Source organism: Erpetoichthys calabaricus, chromosome 18 (genome assembly GCF_900747795.2).
Source record: "Erpetoichthys calabaricus chromosome 18, fErpCal1.3, whole genome shotgun sequence".
NCBI lineage: Eukaryota > Metazoa > Chordata > Cladistia > Polypteriformes > Polypteridae > Erpetoichthys > Erpetoichthys calabaricus.
The window spans coordinates 74,887,052-74,900,495 of record NC_041411.2 but is presented as its reverse complement, the minus strand read 5'-3'; the positions used below and the strand labels follow the sequence as shown (position 1 = coordinate 74,900,495).

The following is a 13,444-nucleotide window of genomic DNA, read 5'->3' as shown; positions in this document are numbered from 1 at the left end:
ATCATCTGAAAACTTAACCAGCTTGTTACTTACAGTATATTCCTATCTTTATCATTTATATAGATTAAAAGTAGCAGCGGCCCCTGCACTGACCCTTGCTGGACACCACTCTTAAAATCAGCCAATTGTGCTTAGGTTCCTCGCACCATCACCCTCTGCTTCCTGCGTCTGAACCAATTCTGCACCCATCTAAAAGTATCACCCTGAACTCCCACAATATTGAAATTATATAATTATTAGAATGTATATATTCAAAACAGAACAAGCTACCTGTGCATCGTATATCCGCTGCATTGCATGATGAAGCTGATGGGAGTAACTGGAGATAGCGGCAGCATCTTCTTCAAATACACCGAGCAATGATCGTGTCTAAATTGGAAAAGAAAAAAAAAAAAACAAGTTATTCCACACCTCAAAAATCAAATCAGTTAAAAAAAAGAATAATAATAAACAAGAGATAAAAATTCTGAGGGGAAATAATTTCTATTAAAGAAAAAAAAAAAAGTTCAATACTGTTAATAACCAACATGTCCATTAACCAGTCATATGCTCAAAACATGCACTTGTGGCTAAATTATTGTTACATTTCGACTTGCAGAAAACTCGGCACACGTCAAAAACAGGAAATGCGAGTCACATGACATTCAGTTTTCGAACTGAAGATCCGCCACCCTAAGGGGCTGTTTATTTGTCAAAACTCAAAAACTCAGTCCCATGTGACTTACAATTCATGTTTATAACACTCACTGATATTTCTAGAAGTAGATATTTAATGATATTTTAGCACAGAATGCATATGTTTTACACGTTTTGAGCATAAAACTGGATAACTGGATTATGCGACACATATAATGCAAGATTTTTCTTTCTAGGGTGTTTTTCACATCGTTTGCCGCTGTACAGCACTACTCACGTTGCCTTGTATTAAATAAACTTTTTACATGAAAACATGACATTAAAAATTTGTCTTACAAAAAAATAATTTAAATGTGGAGTATTCCTTTAACAGATGGTGACTTATCAAGGCAGATACAAATCGCCTCCTGTGCTTTAACAGTTTTGCCATGCAATGCATTCCTCGATAATGACATTATAACCACAGCCATTTTCAGAACCCGTTTTTTCCAATGCAAGGGCGCTGGGAGATGAAGCCTTGTGTACAACAAGGCAGACACCAACACCAAACAGGATGCCATTTCAGCAAAAGGCATGGCCTCTCTCTCATCCACATAGGGTGAATTAAAGTCACCAACAGACCTAAGTGGCACGTCATCTTGAGATGAAGGAGAATATGGAAATCCTCAGGGCTCCGGAGATGCAAAGTTACAGAATTAACAACTATGCCATTCACTAGCCACCTTAATCAAAGGTCAAGCGTCTGTGTGTCTGACCAGTTATAAAAATAGGCCAAACATGCAGAAGAAGGGTAAAAAAATTCAAAAATGATAACTAAAATACAAAATAAGGGTCTAAAAATTAGGAAAATTGATCTTATCAATCTGGTCTGTTGTCCAGTGTTATACACCGGAAACTGCATATTGGTAGTGACTTTCTTACACTTTCTTTCTTCCTTCCATGAGGAAAAGGCCGGGACCGGGTATGTATTATTACAGCCATGAGGTCTATATCAATTAATAGGTTTCAACATGTCCTAGACAGGTAGCACAGCTAGAACAGACATATGTGAACTATATTGTTAGAGCTACCCCTCCATCCATCTTCTAAACCTGCTCTGTCCTCCCAGCAAGCAGTGGGCACCAGACAATCCCTGGACATAGCGCCAGTCCATTGCAGGGTGAACACACAAACACAGGGTCACCAGTCCACCTAACCTGCATGTCTCTGGACTATGGTAGAAAACCAGAGCACCTGGAGAAAACATGCACACGGAGAGAACAATCAAACTCCAGTCCTCACAGGTGCCGCGGTGGTAGTGCTGCTGCTTTGCAGTAAGGAGACTGTGGAAGATTGTGGGTTCGCTTCCCGGTTCCTCCCTGTGTGGATAGCGCTTTGAGTACTGAGAAAAGCGCTTTATAAACGTAATGAATTATTATTATTATTATGAAGAGACACAAACCCAGGCTCCCTCGTTGCAAAGCAGAAGCTGTACCGTTAAAAGACACCAAGTACTGTAAATGGAACTATACGAGATTGGTCATGCAATTAACTGAAAAAAGAATTTTATTGTAACATTTTGCTCCTTCCACCATTAAATCACTCTCAGAAATGGTCAACCTTTAAGTCCATCAATGAACTGTTTTCAGTCTGAATAATTTAATGACAAACTTGAAATAAGTGCTTCTGGCAAATGTAAGCACATAATGCAACACAGGAAAAACCAAACCCTCGACTACACGAAACAAAGAGCCAAGAAAAGAATGGGACCGTTGCCATTAGAATAAGACAAGACACATCTACTGTTGCTACCAGAGCCTCACCTCACACTCCACCTGCTTCAGGGACAGCTTCTTCTTCCAGGCCATAAGGTTCTCTGAACTCTCGGACGCCTGATCTTACCTTCCCTGTCATTTACCCACCTGCTGGTAGACCTCTACGTTAACATTTGCAGTGCACCATCTATTGCAGGGGTCCTCAATCACAGTCCTGGAGGGCCGCAGTGGCTGCAGGTTTTTGCTCCACAACCCAATTGCTTAATAAGAAGCCCTTCTTGCTCAAGTAACACTTCTGTTTCACTTTAGTTGTCTCGCTCGTTAAGATTTTGAACCCTTATTGCTTATTTTAATCTTAATCAGCCATATTCTTGGTTTTTAATTGCTCTTAATTAGCAATAACATGCAAATGACAAGAGAGACCTGCATTTCTCCATTTAGCTTGTGATCATTTACGCCTGTGTGTATTTATCATGCACTATTGGGTTAAATTAAATACTTGGAAGGAAATTGAAGAGGAAAAAGTGAAGCACTGAGAATTACTCATCCATTTTAGCCTTCAAATCATTTGGATGATACCTTTAGAAAGGGGAAGAAAATCCAGGATATGAGAATGAGCTGACATGGCAGAGTTAAAGCACTAACCAGCCATGAAATTTAATTATTGGCAAGAATGGCTTTCTAATTAAGCAACCGGGTTAGAACAAAAACCTGCAGCCACTGCGCACCTCCAGGACTGTAATTGAGGACCCCTGATCTATTGGAATGTGCCTTGTGATTCTAACATATGGTTCATTAGAAACATTTCTACAAAAATTTGGAATGCACCATCTATTGGAATGACAAATGTAATGCATATGTCTCTTATATGCTATTTCATATGGGATTTATAAAAGCAGTTTTAATGTTTGTGATGCGTGATCTGTTGGAATGCAATGCATATGCCTCTGTTATGCCATTTAGTATGGGATTTTTAAAAGCAGTGTTAAAGTTTGTGATGTGCCATCTATTGAAATGAAAAATGACAAATGCAATGCATATGCCTCTGTTATGCCATTTAGTATGGGATTTTTAAAAGCAGTGTTAAAGTTTGTGATGTGCCATCTATTGAAATGAAAAATGACAAATGCAATGCATATGCCTCTGTTATGCCATTTAGTATGGGATTTTTAAAAGCAGTGTTAAAGTTTGTGATGTGCCATCTATTGAAATGAAAAATGACAAATGCAATGCATTTGTTTTTGCTGCATCACTTGTTGGAATAACAGAAACACAGCAACCGGACAGTCACACAGATAAACTGAAATGTATCCTTTATTTCAGTTAGATTTTATGGTATGTGTACTTCCATCTACGCTTTTTCTTTTTTCTAATGCAATCAGTATGTCTACACTTCTGTTTCGCACTGGGCCATTCTTCTGCTACTATTATATATTGTGTTTATTTATTGTGCATCTCCATTACTGTCTTATTGCCCGTATATACTCCCCTGCCCCCTTATCCACACCCCCCAAACCTTGCACAAGAATTTCACTGTGCTTTGTGCAGTGTATGCGACAATCAAGATTAAATGGAAATCTAATCTCTGTGCAGTAATATTTTACAGCTATGCTAACACGGTTACTGGTAATGCTCGTTTGCAAATGGCAATGTAAAAAAATCAACGACTTCTGATATCAGATATGCATATCGCACTCAAGGCCTGAGCGACAGCAGCACGAGGGGTGGTCACTTGAGTCTAACCACACAGGATCCACAATGCCTCCTGCAGACAAGCAACAGCCTCCCTAGGAGTTGCCTTTTCTGACACTCCTAAAACCAGCCTGTTGCATCATCCTGTGGAATACCTTAATGTTTTCTCTTTCTTCTTTCAAAGCTCACCATAGGCATAGTCAAAACTCAACGGCATTCTTACTAAAAGCAGTAAAGTGCATGTAAAGCTTCCATAAGATCGATAGGAAGAAAAGGAGTTTCTGCATAAATTTGCAAAGAATACATAAAGGTGATTACAAAAGTGTGATAGGTGACAAATATATCCAAGCTGTTTCTAATATACCAGAATGGTTAAGTGGATTTGAGGATGGAGGGCTGGATTAAGACTCTACAGGGCCCCTAGGCATCACACACACACACACACACACACACACACACACAGTCAAATGAAATGCAATATTCTAAAAACTGTTAAAGACTAACAAACTCCCAAAACAGCTGCAGCCTGTATCCAAATTCCAAATGAAGGTCCATAGAAGGGAGCTGCTATTACAAGCTCTACAACAGGGGTCCCTAACTCTGGTCCTGGAGGGCCCCAGTGGCTGCAGGTTTTCATTCAAACCCTCTTCTTAATTAGTGACCCGTTTTTGCTGCTAATTAACTTCTTTTGAATTCATTTTATTTGACTTGCTCTTGAAGACTCAGACTCAATTGTTTCTTTTTCCTTAATTAGCAGCAAAACAATAATGAGACACAAAATAACCCAAAACACGACCAGCACACTGTGACCATCATACAATATCTGAAAATAAAGAAAGGTGAAGGTCTCAGGAATCTTGATCTGCTCAGGGGCCCAAAACATTTTATTAGTGCTCTTAGAAAAGAGAAAATCAACAATGTCAGAACTGTATGTTATTGCACAGTGAGAGCAGCAACAAGCCATGCATGGAATTAAAGAACATTATACAGGTTATTGTCTGTTTTTCACCTGCATTATTATCAATCTTTAATTTAATATTATTTATTGTATCAGTATGCTGCAGCTGGAGAATGTGAATTTCCCATTGGGATTAATAAAGTATCTATCTATCTATCTAAGAATTGGCACCTAATGAAGCAATTGGTTGGAGTTTGAGGCCCTGACTTAGTTGATCTTCTGTCGGCTCACTCAAAAGAAACAAAGCAATTCAGAGGGATGATGAAGAAATTCAGGGGGAAAAAAATCTAAAAAAACGAGCCAACTAAAATTAATTCAAAAGAAGCTAATTAGCAGCAAAAACAGGTCACTAATTAAGGGTGCGAATGAAAACCTGCAGCCACTGGGGCCCTCCAGGACAGGACAGGAGCTGGGGACGCCTGCTCTACAATCTATCATAACTGTTAAAGATTTGTGAGTCACTCTTTCCAACATATACAAAATGTAGTCTGCACTTCCAGTTTCTTTGGTGTTTTAAACCAGAAGAAGGCACAGCTGAGCAAACAAGTGAAGAGCAAAGGGGTACACGATGACAACTTGCAGGCTGTCTAGTCAGGACGATGAGATTCAAATGTATATGAAGTGTAAACATATTAGATTGGCGCTTCCTTCCTTATCATTAATATATGATATGAACCTCCTTAACGTTAGAACTGAGCATCACCCAGGTTGGGAAAACAGTGTTAAAAGCTTTAATAACTGTATTGACACGTCTCGCGTAAGCGTTAGACTTGAGGATTACTCGGGCTGTAAAAGTGGCAACAGCTTTAGTCCCGAGCATTATCAGGTAACGGTACAGGCAGGTCTTACATAAGTGTCAGGTCCGAGCATTACCCAGGCCAATGGTGTAGGTGCATCTTCTCCTAACCTCGTAACGGTGTCTCGTAAGAAACGTTCTTCCGCAGACCAGGCATTGCTCGCTCTTGACAGTGATACAAGCAGTGATGATGACGTGAAGCTGTCTTCAGGCAGTGAAACTGAAATGGACAGTGAAGCCCAAAGCGATTCTGATTAATCTAAAAGTGACGCTCGCATTTGGGTTTCCGTTGAACCTGCTTGTAATAAACCAACAACACCTTATTTTGATTTTGTGGGGCAACCGGAAATAAAAGTGAACATTGACAGCCAAGACCCACTCACTTCCTTGAAGTTATTTCTTGATGATGACGTGATCAAAAGAATTGTTAAGATGAAGCATTAGGATGAATAGTGACGGGTAACTGACCACACAGCTAAGCAGCTTTCCTGTTCAAAGATATACCACACAAAAGACATTCTAACAGTATATATGGAATTGTAATTATTGTTATTATTATACTTTTTACACTTTTACTGCTTTGAATTTTATACAGCAGAATGATGAGATTTAACAGAAATTACATTTTTCAAGCCAAAATATACAACGTTTTTTACATGTTTTTTGAGAAAAAAATGTAACGCTAAGGAGATTAATGTATGGATTTCAGAAAACTTTCTAATGCTAAATTGCGGTAAATATGAAGCTCTCATTGCAGCATCGCATACAGTACTCAAGAAATGTGTATTCCCAGTTTGCTAATAGTCAGCACTGGTGAAGTGTTGGTGTTCGGCTTTCTTTTGATTTACGTAAAAAATTACCACAACGACAGCATAGTTTCACTTAAAAAACATAACTAGATTACTTCTTTTTCTTAATCACACAGCAGCAGATGCTTTAGTGACCTCAGGACTGGACTACTGTAATGCACTTCTCTTGAGAGTGTCCGGTCATGCAATGCATAGATAACAGTATGTCTAATATTCTAAATCATGAAGCCATATTACTTTCATTCTCCAACATCTGCAATGGCTCCCTGTGCAATACTGTATACAGCATAAGGCACTTTTACTGGAATTCAAAGCTCTTCATGATTTGGCTGCTCTGTACCTCAATAACCTTCTCTGTCCCTAATTTCCAACTCAAATCCAAATCCAAACCCAATGTATTTATCGAGCACATTTAAAAACAACTAATGGATGACCAAAGTAAAAACAAGATAAAAAAAAAAAATCTAATCTCCATCCATCCATTTTCTAACCCGATCTAACCTCTCTTATTATAACAGAGACGAGACTATTGCCAAGAAATTTTTTTCAAGTCCTGCCCTCCTCTCAACCATTTCCGGTTAACGGCCCACGCCAACGGTCCTCTCACCTCTCATTCATGTGAATGCTTTTATCAGACACAGTTCCTGCACTCTCTGCTCTTATAAATTTTTACGTTTTCCACACTTTAAGTTCCCAATAAAAGAAGACTTATTATGTCCAAATCTTAATGAAGAATTTCATCCTGAAGGGTTATCAACAGAAGAAATGAGTACACAGGTAATCCTAGCACCGAGAAATGATGAAGTCAAACAAATTAAACGCAAAAATTGTTCAATTGGTTACACGGCAAGTTGGTTAAATGCGTATCAATAGACTCTGCTGAAACAGTTGGTGATGATGGTGTGGAAGATGAAAACATCAACTTACAATATCACGAAGAATATCTACAACCGTTAACACTGTCTGGTCTTCCACCGGCCGAATTACTGTTGAAAGAAGGACGTATCGTAATGTTATTGAGTAATTTATGTCTGAGTGATGGGCTATGTAGTAGGACAAGATTAGTTGTATTCAAAATTGGTCGAACAATTCTGGCATGTAAAATTTTAACAGGCGACAAGAAATGTAATGCAGTACATCTTCAGGGGATAACATTAGACACCAAAGGAGATCTTGATATGCCATTCGTATTAAAACGTTTACAGTTTCCTGTTATAATAGCTTTTGCTATGACAACTAACAAATCACAGGGACAAACATTCGAAAAAAGTTAAGTTTATTTATTAGAGAAAAAGAAACGATATTCACTCACGGGCAGTTATACTTTGCGTTGTCACGATGTAAGTCCAAGCATGGAATCAAAATTCAATGCGATATTCAAGAAAAGTTAATTCCAAATATTGTTTTTACTTAAGTTTTACAGTAAAAGTGTGAGTTTAAAAAGTATTTGTGCGTTAATTTCAGAGCCAAACAGAACAAAAACGTATAACGCAACGAATACCTCTAACGCAACATGAAACATAATTTTCTTTCAATTTATTACGTTTTACTATTTTTTACTATGGTTAATTACTTGCGGTAATGTAAAACAGTTAGGTCTATTATGAATATGTAACAATTCCTATGAAAATAACAATCTGTTTAAATTGTACATCCGCTTCCCAATACGCGAAGAGGCTAGCACATGGCGCCCGCCCAGGGGTTGGCGAGCAGGGCAAGCAGGGGGCAGAGCCCCCTAGTATATAAATTAAATACTAAGGTCTGTGTATCCAGTCCCTCAGAGCAATCTGATTAATGAGCTTGACTTTGGTGTGCTTGGTCAGTTTGGCTTTGGTGACGTAATCAAAAGAGGAAGAGCGAGTGTGAGATGCACAAAGAGACGTATGAGGCATAGTGAGAACGTCACTTTCAAAGACGACAAGCATAAAACTGGACAGGAGTCACGAAACATGCCTCGAAAATAATGACGGAGTCTGAGGAGCATGCATTAGGGAAATGTGTACAAAAGGCGCAGAACCAGTGAAGAGACGTTCACACACACGCAGATAGGAAATGCACTTAAGGATCACGTAGGGCAAGAGATTGAGTATTTAAAAAATATTTGTTGTTACCTGTCTTTGACAAGCACCATGGTTAGTATACCATAAACCACAATAAAATATCGAGATGGGTCCAGCTGCTGACCTCCACAATTCAGTAGCTCCACAGGACAGCCAAATGGATTGCAGGTTTTTTGTCACCTGATTTACTGACTTGAGTCAGATAACAGCCCTAATCATAACCATTGTGTTACCAGGCATATCACTGACATATAATGTAAAACAACAACCTCCTCAACAGAGTGGAGCTCTAGAGGTCCACAGCTGGAATCTATTGAAAACATCACAACTCAAACCAAAGGACATTTCCCACGTGCTCCAACCAGTTTATCATGTCAGAAGCAGCGCTTAAATCTAGCAAGGTCAAGGAGGCACAGTCTCCAGCATCAGTAGCCAGTAAAAGGTCATTGGTCACTGTGATCCTCTGGAGCATTACTACTTTGTGTACCTTCATCCAGGTCACGCTCCATAGGTGACTAGGCATTCAGTGTAGTTGATTCTAGACTATGGAGCCCCCTTCCTCTATTCCTATGGACTTGCACTTTGCTTCCAACATTCAAGAATTTGCTAAAAGCTCACCTTTTTAGAACAGCATTCTCATACTTTTATAAGTATACTGTATTGTGATTTAAATGTTATTTACAAGTTTTTTGTTTACTTACAGCGACCTCGGGGGTCTTGAAAGGCGCCCATAAATAACACGCCTAAATCAACGTGAACACTCGTAATCGCGCGTGACTTGAAACTGTCTGTACCCACGACACTTGACGTCACGAGGCGTCATAAAATATTGTAATAAGCTGATCGGACTGACAAGCAAATTCCGCGAGGAGTACGACACTTTACATATAGTGCACTGACTTCTCAACAGGAGCCAACACTGCGGGTGCTGTCAGTCCCCTGGCGAAAATGCAATTTCATTTAGGATATTAAGTTATTTAATTTTCTGCGTGGGAATTTGTTTAATTTTAATTAAACTGGCGAATGCAGGTAGGTAGGTGTGTATATATATACAGATGAAGCCATCATGATGCTTACGAAAGCTTGAATTCGGTTATCTCGTGTTTAGTTTTTTTAACGGCGTGTGCAACCCCCATACCCCCAACCCCATCATCCCCAGGTCTTGTAGCCCCTGGGCACTTGCCCCATTGCCCTTTTAGAAGGATGGTTAGTCAAAGCTGCCTATGGATACACGTAGAAATGACGTCATCGGATGAAGTGCCAACTTTGGATGAAATCTGTGAGAGTCACCACCTCGGCTTCTTTCAGAAGTACTGATACATAGACTCCATTTTATTTCATTTGGGAAGTTTCTGATTTCAACACTTGCATCGATCTCACTCTCCTCGATAAGATTCAGGAGTCGCCCACTGGCGTATCGATCCAACAGCCCGACCAATGAACTGAGAAACACCCAACTGTGTCGCATGACAGTCCCTGTAGCAGACCACTTCGCACACAGCAATAAAGCCGCGCCTTCTCGGAAAAAAGAGCAGCGACAACGCGACAGAATAAGAACGACAGGCCCACAGCAACCGAGATGTGGCTCGGCAAAGCACCATCTCCCCAGAACTTGCTGTCACAAGCGAACAAAAAAAAAAAGGTTAGAGCGCTAATGATGTCGTTCAGTACCTGCGGACTGTCCTCTAACGTTTCTTCAATAGGCAGCTTGTCAATTCCAGGCATATCTATGCAGTTGCTGAAAACAAATAATAAAAACAACAACACAAGAAGAGTACGACGGCCGAATATAGACTACTACTAGTTGGTTAAGAACCACACAGCCCAACCTGTTTTTGCGGAAGTCTCGCCTCCCCCTTTGGATGATTGGTGCAAATTGTCAAATTCTTGATCTAATTGGCTACACGAGTCGTCAATCATTCAAGTCCTCTCACATAAAACCGAAACTCCGCCTCTTCGTCGTTTCTTGTCAAGGCTAGTCCAGTTGGACCGGTCAGCCGGGGAAGGGGGGTGTGGGGAAAGAAAGAGAAAGAAATTAGAATGGAAAAAGTTGGGGATCCATGGATCGACAAACTTAAATTTAAGCAGGAAATGGGAAAACATATTATACAAAAAAAATGAATGGGCTACGTCCATGATATTGTGATGTTCATTCTCTTTAGACTGCAAAAACTAATGCTTCCGATTCACCAGGAGCTCGGCTGCGTGTGTTCTTCAGTATTGTATGAAAAGAAAACCATCGACTGGGATACTTGATCGGTGGTTGGAGTCGGTGGAGAGGGGCTAAAAATATAACATTATTCGCTTATTTAGTCTTATTTTAGATATGGCGCCCCCTGGCTAAAGGTGTGGAAGTGAAATCAGTTTCGAGGATCGCTGGGTTGGAAGAGGGCTGCATTCCTTCCATAAACGTTTGCCCCCCAACGTATTCTTAAAACAATTGTTTCAGCTTCTTATATAAATACTTAATGCACGCGTTTTACATAATAAAAACTACACATGATCGTCTTCACATGTGGGCACTGGCCCGGGACCCCAGGAGCATAGGGGCCAATGATGCTTATGTATGTTTCTGTTTTGCTATCAAAACGGGGGCACCAGTGCACTACTTTGTCCAGGGGCCTATAATGCTGGTAAGATGACCCGTAAAACAAACTGAATAAAATGACTATTTGGTGAAAAATTTTAAATCTGATATTTTTCCTGGGCAGCAGTTGACTGAGATTTGGCATCACCTCCTCTTTTCAGTCAAGTGTTCACAATTCCCGTTTGCTGCGATGCCTGACATCCTGCCCAGGAGAAAAGGTGGCCCCTTGCCAGTAAGGGAGGCCAGATTGGAAGAAGAACAATGGACTGGTGCCCTGACCAGGTTGGAATTTAATCCCATGCCAAGAAGGGAGGCCAGAGTAATGGAAGGACCAGGCGAGTTAGCCTTTTCAGAGGATATACTCTCCTGGTGCGCTAGAAGACAGCCTTCTTGTATTGCTGCTCCCATGGAGCATGCTGGGAATTATAGACCCATGGAACAGCCATGGGAGCCTCCAGAGAGAGCTACAGGGATGAACTTTTGCATTTGTAAAAATTTCTGCTTAACCCAGAAGTTAAGTGGACTTCTGCTCAGACACCAGAAGTACTTCCAGGATCAGGTTTAAAGAGAGCCGCTCTGTCTTGCCCATGTAGTCAAATTTAGGAGGCAGAGGGCAACACTTGTGCGGTGGAAGGGGATTAGGGAGGAAGAGGATGAAGTGGAAGAATTCACTGTCCCTGTGTCCTCTGTGCTGTGTGGAATAATTCTAGAGAGAGAGAGAGGTTAGGCGCATGCACTGATACAGCACATTGCTGCACCCACCACGTGACAAACCAACTCAGGAACCCAGATTAGGACCCAAGTGCAGCCATGTGGTGGGTGACACCTCAGCACCACACTAGTTCAGATGGAATGGAACAGTGTGAGGTTTTTTTATGGTGGCCGGAGTGCCAATTCTGCCACCAACCCCCAAGTTTTCCCTGCAGGTTGGAGGTCCTACTTGCAAGGCTGGATACAGATTAACGTCATGCCTAGGATGGAGCAGTTGCAGGTTAATGGCCTTGCTCAAGGGCCCAACAGAGTAGAAAATGTAAAAAAATACTTGGAAGAAATAAAATCATTGTATTTGAACACGTCATCCACAACCCCTTTACAATTTGTTCTAATGCCAACCCTGCTGATTTCCCTGTATATGCTACACTTAGGAAATATTTTTAAAATGTAACAATATTATGAATTGAATGTACCTGATAAAGAAGTGCTTGAATTCATTCCCACAAGAGGAGAGGAGCACAGGAAGCAGAAGGTGATGATGTGAAGAGCCGTATCAGAATTGGCTGATGTTAAGAGTGGTGTCCAGCAGGGATCAATGTTGGGGCCGCTGCTATTTGTATTATGCATAAATGTTTTGGATAGGAATATACAGTAAATAACAAGATAGTTAAGTTTACAGATGATTTTAAGCTAAGTGGATTGGCAGATAATGTACAATGCTAAAACTGTATAAAGAATCATCGCCTTCGATCTTTCCTCATAATTCATCCCCTGCAGTCCTAGAATCAATCTCATTGCTCTTCTCTGGATTTTCTTGTAATATGCAAACAAAAACTACACGCAGAACTCCAGATGAGGCCTCGCCATGTGTGTTTTAAAGCTTGAGCAGAACTTCTTTGGACTTGTACTCCACACATCAGGGCGCTATATAACCTGACATTCTGTTAGCCTTCTTAATGGTGTCTAAGCGCTGACTGGAAGTTGATAGTGTTCAGTCCTCCATGACTCCTAAGTCCTTCTTGTAAGGGGTACTTTTAAGTTCCGGACCTCCCATTGTGTGTGCATACCTCACGTTTTGACTACCTATGTGTAACACTTTACTTTTACCGACATTAAAGTCACACCAAACCTGTAAGCTATCAAGTCCCTCTGTAATTACAAAATGGATTTGAGATTATCTGCCCTTCCAGCTAATTTGGTATCATCTGCAAATCTGACCGGCTTTTTTTTTTATTTTTATCTTGACCATTTATGTACAGGTGCTGGTCATAAAATTAGAATATCATGACAAAGTTGATTTATTTCAGTAATTCCATTCAAAAAGTGAAACTTGTATATTACATTCATTCATTACACACAGACTGATGTATTTCAAATGTTTATTTCTTTTAATGTTGATGATTATAACTGACAACTAATGAAAGTCCCAAATTCAGTA

The 13,444-nt window shown here is 40.3% G+C and overlaps 1 protein-coding gene across 2 annotated transcripts in view; it reads right to left on the bottom strand.

Moving 5' to 3' along the window:
- Nucleotides 1-10,536, bottom strand: part of appl1 (adaptor protein, phosphotyrosine interaction, PH domain and leucine zipper containing 1) — a 52,416-nt gene extending 41,880 nt beyond the window's left edge. For both annotated transcript variants that reach the window (XM_051921008.1, XM_051921009.1), the window contains exons 1-2: nt 10,377-10,536; nt 271-369 (exon numbers count right to left, since the gene is read on the bottom strand). In XM_051921008.1, the coding sequence (XP_051776968.1) occupies nt 271-369; nt 10,377-10,430 (153 nt within the window). In that variant the 5' untranslated portion in view covers nt 10,431-10,536. The remainder of the gene's footprint in view (nt 1-270; nt 370-10,376) is intronic.
- Between the last annotated feature and the right edge of the window lie 2,908 nt (nt 10,537-13,444).